The sequence below is a fragment of the Candoia aspera genome, chromosome 11 (genome assembly GCF_035149785.1).
Source record: "Candoia aspera isolate rCanAsp1 chromosome 11, rCanAsp1.hap2, whole genome shotgun sequence".
In the NCBI taxonomy this organism is placed as follows: Eukaryota; Metazoa; Chordata; class Lepidosauria; order Squamata; family Boidae; genus Candoia; species Candoia aspera.
This window is the reverse complement of record NC_086163.1, coordinates 5,105,878-5,122,353: the sequence shown is the minus strand read 5'-3', so window position 1 is coordinate 5,122,353 and position 16,476 is coordinate 5,105,878. Positions and strand designations below refer to the sequence as shown.

General features: G+C 43.6%; 1 protein-coding gene across 2 annotated transcripts in view; it reads left to right on the top strand.

The window, feature by feature from the left end:
• Positions 1-15,712, top strand: part of MBTPS1 (membrane bound transcription factor peptidase, site 1) — a 44,664-nt gene extending 28,952 nt beyond the window's left edge. For both annotated transcript variants that reach the window (XM_063313228.1, XM_063313227.1), the window contains exons 15-22: positions 1,854-2,010; positions 3,280-3,404; positions 4,856-4,933; positions 6,321-6,461; positions 10,687-10,818; positions 11,521-11,647; positions 12,490-12,620; positions 14,871-15,712. In XM_063313228.1, the coding sequence (XP_063169298.1) occupies positions 1,854-2,010; positions 3,280-3,404; positions 4,856-4,933; positions 6,321-6,461; positions 10,687-10,818; positions 11,521-11,647; positions 12,490-12,620; positions 14,871-15,064 (1,085 nt within the window). In that variant the 3' untranslated portion in view covers positions 15,065-15,712. The remainder of the gene's footprint in view (positions 1-1,853; positions 2,011-3,279; positions 3,405-4,855; positions 4,934-6,320; positions 6,462-10,686; positions 10,819-11,520; positions 11,648-12,489; positions 12,621-14,870) is intronic.
• The last annotated feature ends 764 nt before the right edge of the window (positions 15,713-16,476 follow it).

Genomic DNA, 16,476 nt, shown 5'->3' with positions numbered 1-16,476 from the left:
ATTAAAAGCTGCATTTCATGAAGGGCAAATAAAATGTTCGTTTGTTTCTTGAGGGTGTTAGGGACACTGTGTCCTAGGATCAGATGCAAATAGATTTAAAGATTTGGCTAATAGAATCCTAGACCAAAAAGGTGCATACATACTGCTCCTTGGAATTCATTCTGCTCAAGGAGCTATGGGCTTGAATTTCTCAACCAGTGGTTCCTGATGTGGCTTGTAGATGCTGCTCAACAGGATAAAGTCCAACATCCAACCTTTAGTTGCAACCAAAGTTGGGTCGTTTTTGATAAAAGTACTTGAATAATACCATTTATCAAACTTCTGTTATATGATGGTGACAGTGGTAGTCAGATCCATGTAGAGGGTTACACACTGGGAAAGATGGATCTGTGGTAATTTTTTTCAGTGAAGCAGCCAGTATAAGTAGGATCCAAGGAGTCCCTGATGCAGTGATGTTGGTGACAGAACAGTGGAAGACCAAGTGAGGAAAGAATCCTAGAGGCTGACAGCCTTGCCCCAGGGTCTGCAAGTTTACTTGACCTAGAAGGATATGTCTTGATCAAAGGCCAGTTTAAGAGCCAAGACTGGCAAACAGTAATAGATTTATGTGGAGTGGGGAAAAAACCAACAGTAAAATTTAAAATTTCGCAAGACTCAAAAAGGAAAGGTGGATTAGCTTTCCCTAACCTTAACACTATATTACAGAGCAAGTTGCTATCACAGATAACAGAATGGATAACGTTTCCTTATAGCAGAATATCATCTATTGAAGGAGCAGACTTAGCCAATGGACATCATAGCTATGTAGGAACGTTTCATCCTATGTGGTGGTCACGCAAAAGGACTCAAAAACACTGGAAAGGAACACACCAAAACACCCAGAAAATTTTGGGAAAAAAAAGTTTGAATTGAAACCACAGATATTTTTATTAGGTATGATTCCAATGAGTACGGTTGACAAGCATCACAGCTTATTGAGATACATGCTGACAGCAGCAAGGATCAGTCTGGCACACTGGGAAAGGGAAACCGTGTTGTCAGTACAAGATTGGAAGACCAAAATTGGGCAGCAGGCAACAGTGGAAAAATGGAATATATATTCATAACAGAAGTCTAACCAAATCCAAGCAGGAATGGCTCATTATATGTAACATATTATACAGCAAGACAAGCTAAGATATTTAGAATATGTTTTTTTAACAAAAAAAGAGAAACTATTAAAAAAATTTAAATGACTTCTATAGAAATGAGTGATACCCACTGAGGTTTAAAGCACAGTATAAACATTTTTAAGTAGCAACTAACAGGGAAAAAGAAGAAGAGAAAAAGGTGGGGGAATAAATGAGAGGGGGCTTCTTGAACGTTTTTTTCCTATAATGTCTTTTTTTAGTTTTATTTCTCAAATTTTGCTACCACCCATCTCCAGCCCAAGATGCTTAATTTTATGCTTTTCATTTTAATCACTATATCAAATTTCATCCTTTGAATTTTTATTTCAACCTGCACCTTAGTACAGAGTTTGGCAACAGTAATAATGTAAACCCAAAAAAGGGTTAACCCAAAAGGTTAACCCAAAAAACAAATGATAAATGACCTTAGTCAGGGATTACAATGTTATGTATGCATTTTTATGTGTGTTTGTGTATTCTCCCCCTTTTTTACCTTTTCCTGTTTTCTACTTAATTAATACAAATTTAAAAAATTAAATATACTGTATAATATAAAAAAAAGAAGAAGGGGGAGGCTTAAGGGCAGTGTCCTGGATGGTTGTCCTACCTCCCCGTTTCACTTTGTCCCAGTGTCTGATATGCTTGTTGGCCCCGATGATCTGCAGCCTCCCGTTATTTATGCAGGGACATTATTGATGGTGGACAGCGAGGAAGAGTATTTTCCAGAAGAAATTATTAAGCTGAGAAGGGATGTTGACAATGGACTATCGCTTGTAGTATTCAGTGATTGGTACAATACTTCTGTGATGAGAAAAGTCAAGTTTTACGATGAAAATACAAGGTATGGGAACCTGTTGCAAGCTGTTGCCATCTCCAGGGTCATTGGCCACGGGGGAGGCAGGGCCAGTGGAGCACAGGGTGGCCAGAAGGGCAGAGATGGGGGGCGGGGGGAGAGAGGCAGGTGGAGGGATTGGAAGGGAGGCTGCGCCTTGGAAGAACCAAGGCTCAGAGCTAGGAGGAACCAAGCTGGGAATGGCCTGGAATGGGGTGGGTCCTTGGCTAACAAATGGTGGAATCCGGTTAGCGATGGCAATGGGGACTGCGGGATTGTCGTTGCTAAGTGATACAGCCACGTGACGTCACACTTCACGGCCGCATCGCTTAGCAACAGCAGTCCCGGTCCCAATGGCCGTTGTGACCTGAGGACTACCTGCATATGTTTTCTTCCCGTCATGAATAGCAGGATAGGGGTCCTTATCTAGAAGTTCCCAGTTCCCTTCTGAAAGAGAACGGAAGGCAGTGGCCTGGTTTGCGTGTTACCTTAGGCTTGTGTGCTTTTCTTGCGGGGCTGGGAGAACCTCCAAGAGATTTTGCCTCACTTTCTACGGAAGCTGCCTCTTTGTTCCATTCAAACCAGCTTCAAAAACACTTCAAACTCTGTTTCTTTTCTGCTGCTTTGCTTCGCCAACTTAGATTTATTTTAAGCCGCAGAAGCTGGTTCAAATACAATATTAGGCCAGCTTTCGCTGCAAGTGGGGTCCTCCTCTGCTAGATGTGTGGAAGGCAGAGCAACCTGTGAGCCTGCAGCTTTACACGGGCGTGTTCCAACCCACAGCACTAAATCCCGGCTTAGCGTCGCTTGCACATCCATCAGCTCTTTTTTGCCTTAGAAACCTGATTAGAACATTCTGATTCATGGTCAAAGACCGTATTTCAGTGGGCTTTTGGTGCCTTCAGGTGGTGATGCTTTTGAAATCTAAAAAAGTCACTGCAAAATGGATGAGATAGAGCATTCTGAACCTTTAATTAATTTAAGCCAGGATTACAGAGCTTTCTGAGGTGCTGGGCATCTACTCAGTCCTTAGAAGGCCTGCCTAGAATTTTATTTTAAGCCTCTTAAGATCTGAGGCTTCGATCTAAAGGGGCTTCTTCTGTAAAGGAAGTCTGCTTGCCATTGCCCTTGGCGATGGCGGTCTTGGCCTGCATATTAGGCACGTGGGCTCCTCTTTACTGCACGTGTAGTAACTGGTTTCTACACGAGTCGTCTTTTTTTTTTCCTGAACATCTTCTGCACGTATAACAACCGGTGCTCTTCTGCTGATTTTTCCAGGCAGTGGTGGATGCCAGATACTGGAGGAGCGAATATCCCAGCACTAAACGATCTTCTATCCGTCTGGGGCATGGCCTTTAGCGATGGGCTCTATGAAGGAGATTTTACCTTGGAAGGCCAGGAAAGTAAGTATACGGAACTTAGCGGTACGTGACAGCTGAGGCCCTGATCTGGAGAAAACCTATTCACGGGGCAGAGGTGTTCCCAAGCTGTAATGCTGCCAGTTGCAAAGCGATGGGGATGCAGGAGTGGCAAGGAGGGTCAAGAGCGTCGTGACATCACGGAAACGACACAAATTCTGTACTTTGCCTTGGTTGCATGACACTGTTGTGGCCTCCATTGGACACCCAGGATTTGAATGAAGTTCCATAGAGGTGACTTGCACACACACAGACACACACCCACACCTGACACAGAAAGACAGCCCAAGCTTGGACCTCCTGGTGTTACCATACTACCTTTCTCATCACCCTGATTGCTGATCAAGCTGACTGAGGGTAGTGGGAATTGTATGCCAGCCACCTTTGGGGTGCCATGATCTGGAAAGGCATCTCTCCTGTCTGTAAGGAGATTCTTCTCTGCTGAAGAAGAGCCTCCCATCTGCGGTCTGAAGTGGTACAGTCATGAAAGGGCTTGTGATGTCATCGGCCACTTATCCAAACGAGGCCTGAGATTTGTTAGCGTCTCAGGGAAGAGATGATAAGGGCCAGATTGAAGGACACGCAACCGTGGTTCCACCATGCCCAGTGGGACATAATCCAAGACATGTACAGACGCATCATTAGAAGACCACATTTAGGTTGTCCTTGAAGTGGGCTTCACACAGTGAGTCTGACATGCGAAGAACAAGCAACGGTCTTCAGAGTTTTCTGAAAGCACAATGTTAGCACATTCCGTTACTTGTCAGAACTTTCAACACTTCCCTTTTGGCTTGATAGGGATCAGATAGAGCAATTGCTTCATTCTCCCTCCCGTTTCCCCCAATATTTCTATACATCTGGGAGAATGACAAGTCACTCTGATAAGAGAGAGAGAGTTCCCAGCGGTGAGCTAACTAAGGACAACATAATCACAAAATGAATCTAGAGCTTGGAGTAGAAGAGACAGTAGATTGAGAAATAGAACTCTGAGGAACAGACAGATGGAGGAGGCCTGAGGTAAAGGACAGTGGAAGAAGCATTCCTCAGAATAGTCAAGGTTGAGAAGAAATAAAAGGAAATGTGCCGAAAGGACTTGTAGACAGATCTCTTAGTATTGTCTGGAATAGCATGAGATGCACATAGGAACTGGGAGAGGTAAATAATGGCACTGGATTGCCAGTTCTGCATCCTGGAAGGATGTTTATTTCTTGTAGGATGTGGAGGCGCTCAGTGTGTCTCAGGCCTTCACGCCACCCCCCAATTCTTGAGCATAGCTCCGGGGTCTGTGCTCGAAACAGCCACTGCGCTGTAATTTTTAATGTGATAGAAAGAAGAAGAACTGATGAGGATTTACTGACAGATCATTGGCTACAGGTTTCTAATGAAGATGTGCTGGAATTGTCTAATGCATATATATATGTACCCATTATTTTCAGTGAATTATGCCTCAGGATGTAGTATTGCGAAATTTCCAGAAGATGGCATTGTAATTGCACAGACTTTTAAGGATCAAGGTACAGAGTTCCTCTTTGTGTTTGATGTTCTTCTAGAGACGGTCTTGGATATTCTGCTTTCTCTTAACAAGAAAAGCGTAGAAAAGCTTGGCATTTGCATGCCTTTAATTTAGGTAATCTGTTCATGGGGAGATATAGGAAATGTGTTATTTTAAGTGTATTGAGTGCATAAGAAAAGAAGGAAATTGTATTTTACATCTCTGTTCAAGGGGATGTGTTTTGCTCCTTCAGTATTTTATTTTATTTCCCAAGACTCCTACACCTCTAAATTCCCATAAGCAGCTTTCTGAATGCCAAAATATAAGATTACAAATGCCTAACATAAAGTGCCAGGCTAAAATAACAACCTGTGAATAGTGTCACTTACAGTGGCAGGCTAAACCATGGCATCCCTGAATGTGTTCCTAAAGAACCCTTCAGAACTCAGTGAGGTAGACGAGGACTGGATACCTGGAGTAAGCCATTCCATAGAAGTGATGTTCAGTCCTCACTGAAAAGTCTCACCCCCAGGGTCCCTGTAGATGGCCTTCCGTCAAAAAAGGGAGCCTCACAAAACCCTCTCTTCCCAGTCTTTCCGGGTGGGTATAGATATCCAGACTTTGAGAGCTTTAAGGGTGGCAACCAGCTTTTTAAATTGGCCCCAGGACCTAAGTGGTAGTCGCTGTTCCATGGGCAGATTTCAGACTGCCCATCACTACATGCTGTTCCAGCTGAAGGTTTCGAATGGTGATGATGATGATGATGATGATGAAGATCATGGTGGTGGCTGTAATGATGATGATAATTTATTAAACTTGCATGCCACCTGATTCTCAATGACTCTGGGCAGCTCCCCACATTCAAGGAAATAATTACAATCAAATCAATCAAACACAAAAGATAAAGATCAAAGATGGCAAGCACAATGAAGCAGGTGGGGGGTCTCACTGTCCCCTGCCAAAGGCCTGGATGAAGAGCCAGGTCTTCACACCTCTTCTAAGCAACAGTAGAGTGGGGGCCATCTGGATCTGGTGGAGAACCTCGTTCCAGAGGGCAGGCACTGCTACAGAGAAGGTGTGCCTCTGGGGTCCCAGTGGATGGTGTTATTTAATCGAAGGAACCCAGAACGTGCCAACCCTGCCTGATTGAATTGGTAGATGCTGTGGGAGATGGGTGGTCCCTCAAGTAACCAGGTCCTATGCCATGAAGGCTTTATATGTAACAACCAGCACCTTGAATTCCACTCGGAAGGAAATTGGGAACCAATGCAGCTCATGAAGCAGAGGTGTTACATGGGCACACCAAGACATGCCCATCACTGCCCCCACTGCTGTATTCTGGACCGGTTGAAGCTTCTGGGTGCTGTTTGATGGTGTTTGATCCCTTTCCTCTCTCCGTTTCTTCCCAGGTCTTGAAGTCTTAAAGCAGGAGACGGCAATAGTTGAACACGTTCCCATTTTGGGCCTCTTCCAAGTTCCTTCAGAAGGCGGGGGCAGGATAGTTTTGTACGGGGATTCGAACTGCCTGGATGACAGCCACCGGCAGAAAGGTGTGTAAAACCATGCAGTGAATTGTGGTTATCACAACGCCTGAGCACAGTTGCAGGTTCCAAAATGGAGAACTGTGCATGCAGTTGTGTGTAAATCAAATAAAAATACGTTTATGCACATTGGGATCTGGAATTTGTAGATGTACAAGCCGTTTTATTACTGATGCTTCTTGTGATACTTTCATCAGCCACTGCTGAAATACAGAGGACCAACATTGTCACTCTCCTCATAACTGATTGCTCCCCCAAGACGAGGGACGTGGATCTGGTTCACACCTAGTGCTAAGTCAAGTAGTTGGCTTGTTTTTTTCAAGTAGTTGGGTTTGCACATGGTCTAATAACAAAACATAACTGGCTGGTTTTGCACAGCGTTCCATATCTGTGGGTTCAGCAGTGTATCTGTCATGAGCACTGATGGTGAGCAGGAGGGGGCCCCCATCCAGGGTGGAAAACGCATGCGTAGTACTGAGGGATTAAGCAGCCATTCAAAGAGACACAGATCAGGCCCGCCTTAGCCTTTGGGGTTTATCTGTCTGGGTTTTTCCCACACTTCTTCAGTTTGTTAGGATTGGTTTATGTAGCAGTGATAAACACTAGAGACCTACTCCTCGTCTCAGTGTGATTTCTGACTGTTAGGACAGTATCTTAATGTAGCTCAGTGTTTTTCAAACTTGGCAACTTTAAGATGTGTGGACTTCAACTCCCAGAATTCCCCTGCCAGTATTGGAAGATTATATCTGTAGCTTTATTTTGTTCTACCTACCCACCCACCCACCCACCCATCTATCTATCATCTGTCATCCACCCACCTACCCACCTACCCATCCATCCTTGGATAGCTTGCCTTAATAAAGAACTTTTAAATAGAGGCAACTTCCTGTTCGAACCTCACTAACAGGATTCTGTTGGAACCAATTGTTCTGACTTTATGGGAAGTAGGCTGGCTTTGAAGCAGTCTGTGCCAGCTAAGGAATGGAGGTTGAGACAGTCCATGTTCAGATCGGACCAATTCCAATAATGTTGGAACAGGTGATATTCAACATATCTGTTGAAGCTGGAACAGGACATTTTGGAGTCAGAACATTGCAATCTCCAATTGCTTTATAAATCTCTACTTGAAATTTTTGAAATAAACTCTGTAGGATTCAGAATCAGTCTGTGTTGATCCCAGAACATGCAGCCTATGGACTCTAAATTTCGGAACAAATTAACTTTGCTAAGGGTTTTTTTTTCATGTCAATGTGAATTGTAAATACGTACAATAATAAAAAAAAGATTATTCTACCTAGAACAGTGTTTCTCAACCTTAGCAACTTTAAGATATGCAGAATTCCCCATCCAGCACTGACTTAGGGTATTGAAAAAGTACCAATCTTCCTTCCTTCCTTCCTTCCTTCCTTCCTTCCTTCCTTCCTTCCTTCCTTCCTTCCTTCCTTCCTTCCTATTTAATACATTTATTCTCTGCCCATCTCTCCCTCACAATCTTAAGCCACCCTACTGAGGATTATTTAGATTTAATGAACTAATCGATACAAATTCTTTAGTTGATATTGCCATTGATGAGTCAAGACTGCTTTGGCATACAGTGTCCCCCGCCTCCCATCCACTGTTTGAGTAGCAAGGTGCCTTTTACTTCTAGAGAAAGGCGCTCAGGTCTGTTTTTAGCTGTGAAGTAGATTTGCATTGAATATGGCATAAGACAGCCTTTCATGTTAGGAATTGGAAGCGATGACTCCTGCTGTGACTTCAGTAAGCTTAGCGGTGTTTAAAATTCCTCACATACATGATTCATAAATCCTAAAAATGTGTCTGACCTCTGTATTGAAGAAAGAAAAAAAAATCAAAGGTGCGTATTTCGGTGACACGGGGATTATGAAGATTAATGTCCATTCCCACCAAACAGTAATGTGGGGTGGGGTGGGATTTTTTAAAAAATGCCTTTGAACTGCGTTTAAATGATTTTAGATAAATCTGGCCCTCAGCTCCAAGTCCTAGCTAATTTCAGTTTGCCTCGTGTTGTTTCAGAGGCTGTATGTGTCTCAAAATCACGTTTTCCTTTTTCCAGTTCAAAGATGGTGTTGCTGCAGTGTTAAACTCTCAAGGGCAAGCCTGCTAGCCATAGATAGCATCGCTATGGACTGATATATTGAAATACAGAGACGAAACATTTTAAGAACTTGAGACTCTTCCTTTCAAAGGGCTAAAGTTGTGTAGGTAGACGGGGTAGGTAGATGAGGTTCACACCTCACGTTTAATCATTGTTTGCTGAGCAAGCCATAACTGGTTGGATCCCCACACCCTGTGTTAAACCAAGCCAGTGACATAGCTGAATGCGATGAATAAACCTAGCCGTTCTGTGATCTCGTTTAGTGCTTGCATCAACTTCCTGGTTGTCTGAAGAACTGTATTTCGATGTGGTGTCTGAGTGGACAAACTGTTGTTTGCAGTCGGCTGGTAGCCCAGAATCAGAAAGCTGGCTTTGAACTGGGTTTGCAAGGCAAGGTTTTCTGTAGTCGGTGTGATGTCTGAACTGACAAAGCATGGGGTTATGAGCTGTTGTTCCACTCTCTGAGGAATCCTCATTAAAGAAACAAGATGTGGAAGAAGGCAGAGGTACAAGCATGATGTGCTGCTATGTTTCAAAGCTCTAAGGATTGTTATTACCGTTGCAAAGGATGACTTTGCTGCTGAAATTTGCCTAGTCCACCTCACTGTGGCTTCTACTGAGATCTGTTCAACAAAGCAGCAGAGAGCCAAAGCCTCTTTATTCCTGTTGCCTTGGGGCCTTTATATCAGAGTTAGCTAGGTTAAGTACATTTTTCCAATTCTGTTGAAATCCCTGCGCTGTTTGGACCCACTTTATTTTTTTGTACTTTTATTGGCTATGGAGGAGCACATTATTCACCAGTGGCAGCATTTTGTGTGGTAGTTTGTAACATCATTGAGGAGGTACAGGTAGTCCTCGCTTAACGACCACAATTGAGACTGGAATTTCAGTTGCTAAGTGAAGCGGTCATTAAGCGAATCTGACCTAATTTTATGACCTTTTGTGCGGTGGTCATTAAGTGATTCACCGTGGGTGTTAAGCAAACCTCATCGTTAAGTAAATCAGGCGGTTCCCTGTTGATTTTGCTTGCCAGAAGCTGGCTGGGAAGGTAGGAAATGGCGATCATGTGACCACAGAATGCTGTGATGGTTATAAATATGAACCAGTTGCCAATTGTGATCAAGTGACTGTGGGGACGCTGCGATGGCCGTAAGTGTGAAGACCGGTTGCAAGTTAGTTTTTTCAGCACTGTCATAAGTCTGAACCATCACTAAATGAATGGTCATTAAATGAGGACTACCTGTAACATCTACTCAGGCTGCCATCATTTAGTACCTGTTAGTAAAGCGTATCTTAATTTTTTAAATTGGAGCATGTTAATTAGTGTTGAGAGCCAGTTTGGTGTAGTGGTTAAGGCACCAGGCTAGAAACCGGGAAACCTGGAGTTCTAGTCCCGCCTTAGGCACAAAGCCAGCTGGGTGACCTTGGGCCAGTCAGTTTCTCTCAGCCCTAGGAAGGAGGCAAGGGCAAACCACTTCTGAAAATGCTGTCAAGAAAAAAATTGGTGGTAAGGAATTTTATTCAGTTTGTTAACAGTTTTACGGTTGGCCTTTGGCTGTAGTAAAGATGAACGTGATAGGGTCCTCATCCCTACAGCATTGTGGGGATATACATTCGTACATCTTCTTAAAGAGAGAAACAAAAATGTCCCTGATATTGGGTGCCCTCCCCACCACTACAATGGCATGCAGTGGAGGCTAGAAAGTAAAAGAGACAATGAATGAAAGGTCTGGTCTTTTTTATCCTGCGTTGCTGCCAGATTGGGGGGAATGTTACCAAGGTCTGTAGCCAGCTTATACACAATAGCCTCTTTCCTCTTACCCACCTACTTTGCCTTCAACATGTACTTTCAGGGAAGTAGAAGATGAATGCTGGGCATTTTCAGACCTCCTTTCTCTTAAACCCCCAGAAGCAGGATAGGTTTCAGCAGCAGAGTGCCGCCAGTAGTGGCACAGAATGTCAGGAGAAGCAGACGGTAGTGATAGGGATTCTTTTTTTAATCGAAAGAAATACTAGTTCAAGAAACAGGGTTTGATACTCACAGTTGGCCCATTGGGCAGAAGCACGTCTATTCAGAGCACCTCTGGAATTTTATACATTCGTTTTTGATTCCCCCAGATTGCTTTTGGCTCCTTGATTCCATCCTGCAATATACGTCATACGGAGTGATGCCACCAAGCCTCAGTCATTCGGAAAACAGGCAGCGGCCCCCGACTGGGACAGGTTATATTCTTCCACAGAGAATGGAAGGTGATTTGATTTGATTTCTGCAGTTAGAGCTGAGATTGATGGCATTTGGCTTGGAGTGCCAAATTGAAGTTGTCAGCCTCAATCTCTTTTCGGGAATGGGATAAAAGTGGATGGAGAAAACAACAGGGGTGGGGTGGAGAAAAGAGGGTAAAGCCAGAGGTTAGATCAAGGGTTAGCAGGTCACAGGTTGAAGCCCCCTCCCTCCCTATCGACCCACTTGTGGTTTCCAGAGGTCCCACCGAAGTGGGCATGGCTGAGATGGTCAGCCCCTTTTTATATGCTGTTCTAAGGGGTGATTTTTGCCTCTTAATGCTGTCCCCAAGGGCTGAAATGTTTGGCACCATCTCCTCCTCTGCTGTTGTGATCAAATCCACTGTGCCTCCTGAGATCTGCAGGTTGTGCAGAAAAGCAAAGGGCAGCCTTGAGCTTGCTAATCCTTTTCCCGGGATCTGCTTGTTTACTGTTGATTTTATTTACTGGAAAATCAGCCCGTCTCAAGGCTCTGAATGGCTTACGCAGAACAGAGTGCTTTTCGGCTTGCCTGCTTTGGCTGGGTTCTTTCGACCAGCTATTTCCCTCCTCCCCCCCCCGCCAGATAAGTTGGGGAAATGGATAGCTTCAGTAAAAGCGAGGTGTAGCACTCCAGCTTGGGAAAAGACCTTCAAGGATGTTTGATGTGATTCTTTTCTGTGACCTTTGCAGGGAACCACCTTCATCGCTACTCCAAAGTGCTCGAGGCTCACTTGCGTGACCCCAAACCGCGCTCTCTTCCAGCATGTCCTCATTTGTCCTGGGCAAAGCCACAACCTCTGAACGAAACAGCGCCCAGGTTGCCATTTTTTAAAATGTTGCTTCTGTCTCTTAGTAAGATTTCAGTTTCAAATTTGATCAGTGGATTTGCTGAATAATAAACTAGCAGGCCTTGGGGTCTGTAAAGGGAAATGTGAAAAGATATATTTTTAAGGTGCACAGTCTAGAACAGTGTTTCTCAACCTTGGCAACTTTAAGATGGGTGGACTTCAAATCCCAGAATTCCCCAGCCAGCTATTTCCCCTCCCATATCAGGCCAATTCCTGGCTTGGGGAGATTTTTGCCTCTTAATGCTCTCCCCAAGGGCTGAAATGTTTGGCACCATCTCCTCCTCTGCTGTTGTGAATCCCAGCTGGGGAATTCTGAGAGTTGAAGTCCACGCAACTTAAAGTTGCCACGGTTGAGAAACACTGGTCTGGAAGCAACAGAAATTGGAAGGCCACAGTGATGCTGATTTTATTCTCATGATATCCAGTATGTGTCTCACACATTGTCAAACCTTGTGGCTGAAAGCAAAGCCAAGTAAATTTGGAATGGGTTGGTAAGGGGCAACAGTGTTTGGTTGCCAGGAAGAGCCTCAAAAAGAGCTATTCTAAACCTTTGACAGACTTCAGGAAATATAATTTGACTTCTTTAAGCAGATATTTCTGCAATGTCCTTGTTCTACAACCCAACTCTGACTGAACAAGGCTAAATCAGCATCTCCCAGAACACCAGACTGAGACCTGTTGCAGGCATTACAGCTGATGCTCTCAAGAAGAATATTTTCTTTTTAGACATTCATTATATTTTTTCTGCTAATCTAAATTGACTGACGGCCCAGGACACATAAAAAGTTTGTATTGCTGTTGTCTCTTCCAGCAACCTTTGGAAACATCAGAAGTTATTATCGATTGACCTGGACAAAGTGGCCTTGCCAAGTTTCCATCAGAACCGACCCCAAGTCAGGCCGTTATCACCTGGAGAGAGTGGAGCATGGGATATTCCAGGAGGTAAATACCAGAAAGTCGCAGTGGAGTTGCCCAGAGTTCAGCACTTCTTGATCTGGTTCTTTGGTCATCTCTATAACAGCCTACTTTGGGGACCAGGTTATAATTAATGCTCGCACATCTGGCTGCATTTGCAGTTACCCAAAATATGCCTGCCACAGCATAACACTTCTTTGTTTCACATCATCCCTTTCCCTATCCATTAGCACTTCTAAATTCCTTTTTGTTGCAGAAGACATTGTGAGAAGAGCTCACTTATTTCTGCAGGGGTAGGGGTGGGGCCGTTCAGTTGGACTTGACCATTATGGACCTGATCTCTGTGGCGTCAAGTAAAACATGGGAGTGTCCTAAAGCATGACCAGCATTCCTCCTTGCCCCCATCAGCTCCCACAGCTGCACAATGTGGGAAACAATTGCAAGTCCTGGGCCAATTAGCGGAATTAGAAGTTAATCATGGTTTACCGATATTCTCATTGAGGAACTGTAGGGTCCTTCAGATACTAAACACTCATTTTCAGCTTGGTCCACCCCAGGTGACTCCTGGGTCCCCACATCGTATTAACTTGTCATATTGGGAGGTTTGGTTTTTGCCTTAGCATGTAGAATGAACCTGAGTCATTGTGGTTGATTGAGTAGACCAGACATGCCCTAGAGCTGAACGTGGCCTCCAGGTGGCTTCCAAAAGTTGGACTGGATTAAGAGGGTTTTATTACTTATTTTCTAAACTTTATCTAACCACTGGAACCTGCTGGACTCTAGGCATTATAAAAACAGATCAAGAATTAGTTATGATTAAAATTCAAAACTAAAACGCGCAGTATTAATAATAGTGTCATGATATGTCAACTTCCAGAGGTCGTTGGACCTCCAGAAGAGCTCTGTTTTCACCAGTTACTGGAAGGCTGTGTGGGTGGAAGCCATACCTACTTCAGGAGGCAAGCTCTCCTATTATATACGTAGGAGATTATCTTATTAATAGCCTTCAATTAATTCCTTTTTCTTCTGGCCTAATCTACTTCTTGGGGGGGCAGATCCCCAGCATCCCATTCAAAAGCCAAGTGTGTCCCCTTGGCTCGACAGGCTTACCTGTGGTATCCCACGATTAAACCAATCATATTTTGAAGATGATGTTTTTACAGTACAGGTAGACCTCGTTTAGTGACTGCCCTGTTTAGCGACTGTTTGCTGTTACAACGGTGATGAAGAAGTAACTTTGCAACCAATCCTTGCATTTACGACTTTTGCAGGTCTGTCAAGTAAAGGAAAGCTTTGTAAAATCGTAAGTGCAGTTGCAGTTTTACTCAGTGACCACTTTACTTAATGACCAAGTTACCAGTCCCAATTATGGTTGCTAAACGAGGACTACCTGTATATTGTAAATCTGTGCACGTGATCCAGGGATATTTTGAATTGCAATGCAGCTGTCCTTTGAAGAATCTTCAGGAAAACAGCCATGTAAAAAAGCCTTCCCTGGGTCCCTGTCTGTTGAGGTTGATGATCTTTAAAACCCAAATGGCTTAAAGATAAAGGCTGCTGCTTCCCTTCCTTCCTTGCTCATCTTCTGATCCTGGATCCCAAATCCATGAAAAGGTGGGCTGAAGAGAGTAAGAAGAATGTATTTATTTGTTGCTGTTCCTAAATTGTGAGATTCATTTTTCTAGGTAGCTTATTTAGCCTTGTCTCTTACCATGTTTCACAGTAAAACGGAGTCAATCTTTTGTTTAGGTCAGTGTTTCTCAACCTTGGCGACTCTAAGATGGGCGGACTTCAACTCCCAGAATTCCCAGGCAGCATGGCTGGCTGGGGAATTCTGGGAGTTGAAGTCCACCCATCTTAAAGTCGCCAGAGTTGAGAAACACTGGTTTAGATAGTCATTAGCTTTATCAGATCAGTGCAGTTCATTCAGTGTCTATGTTATCCATTGCCAGCTGGGATTCTTTGTCTTTTTAGAATATCCCAGGATTTTTAACTGCTCAAAGGGAGTGAGTGGTATATTTATACCTTGGCTGCTGATTATATGGTTTTACGTTTTTTTTAATGTTTTTATTCTGTTTTTTTATTTGTTTTGCTTTCACTCGTTTAATGTATTTGAGGTGAGCAGCTCTATAAACTGAAGTGATAAATAATGCAATTTAATGCAGATAAAAGTATTCCTTTATTCAGAGGTTTTAAAAACGGTATGTTGTTTTCTGGAAACATTAATGAAATCTTGTTTGTGGATTTTTACACGCGCATTTTTCCTTCCCCGTGCAGGAATAATGCCTGGGCGCTACAATCAGGACGTGGGAGGGACGATTCCCGTCTTTGCCTTCCTTGGCGCCATGGTGGTTCTGGCATTTTTTGTGGTCCAAATCAAATCTAAGAGCAGGCCAAAGCGACGGAAACTTCGAGTGAAACGGCCACAAATTATACAACAGGGTCACCCTCCAAAGACACCTTCTGTTTGATTGCTGTAGCCAAAGACGATCTCCTCTCGCTGACCGCTTTGTGGAATTGTGATCAACGGCTAAAGAAGGTTGACCCGACCGAGCAGCTGGGACTGGTAGACACAACCTTCTCCTTTCGTCTTTGGCTACTGACGAGGGACAACTCCGCGGATGATCTTCAGATTAAGAAACACCCTGTTCTTTTCAGTAGCTGAACTGACCAAAGGCATAAACACTGTTTAAGAAGGAATCAGTTGCTTCTGATTCTGGAAAGGACCTTTTTTTTTTCCTTTGACATTGACCAAACCTTTTCATTAGAGGCTATTTTCTGTATTTATTTTCAGAGGGACCAGGGGAAGATCCTCATCAAGGCCCTTGACTCATGGGTGGCAGCACCGTTTTTTTCCTGAGTGGAGAGCCGTTTTTTATGCTCTCTCTTATGAAGATAAATAGAATTCTTGCCATCCCCCCGTCGGGATGGGAAAGAAACCGACCACTGGAACAAACTAGGAACAAATCAGTGTGGCTGATTTGCCTGATCAGTGTGGATCTGTAGCCCTTTCATTTATTTTTATAAAGCAACTTACCATGATGTTTTGTAATTCTTCAGCATGATTTCACCATTGCTGGTGGATAAATTTTTTCAATAAATATGTTATCTATATTGAACCTGAAACAAGAAAGAGGCAATTTCCCTCCTGCCCTGAAAGGAGGAGGAGAAAGTCAAATAATTTGGAGAATTATTCTGTGAGTCTTCCACCCCCCCGCCCCCCTTTTGCAGAACATTTCACATTTACAGCTTCAGCAAAAGACAGCCCTCTCTAAGTTCCATTGAGAACGATTCCCAGAGGGAGCATCAGTAAAACTGAGAGCCTTGCAGGTCGTTAAAGGGAAACAAAACTAAGGCGATAGAAATATTTCATCAGCTAATTGGTATATCAAGGGGCGGATGAACAGGAACAGATAACAAACCAGTGAAAAATTAAAAATTAGGATGATGAACTTCCATCTAGCTTGGCACACAAAAATTTGCACCGTGATAGAGAATTAGTCTCTAACGCAGTGTTTCTCGACCTTAGCAACTTTAAGACGTGTGGACTTCAACACCCAGAATTCCCCAGCAGGGATAGCTGCATAGCATAGCATATATGCATAGCATAGCTGGCTGGGGAATTCTGGGTGTTGAAGTCCACACGTCTTAAAGTTGCTAAGGTCGAGAAGCACTGCCATAAAGGGTTATAAGGCTCTTTCACGCCTTGATGGAGTTCAGAGGGATTGAGCTGGTGTGACTTAAGCCTTTATTTGTATCTTATTAGCTACTCTTTCTTCTGTCCTCCCTCTTCAGCTGAGTTGTGTCAAGTCTCCAGACCACATGGTTAGTCTTTGCAAGAATGCCAACATCATGTGAAATTTGGTGATCTCCCAAGATTTAG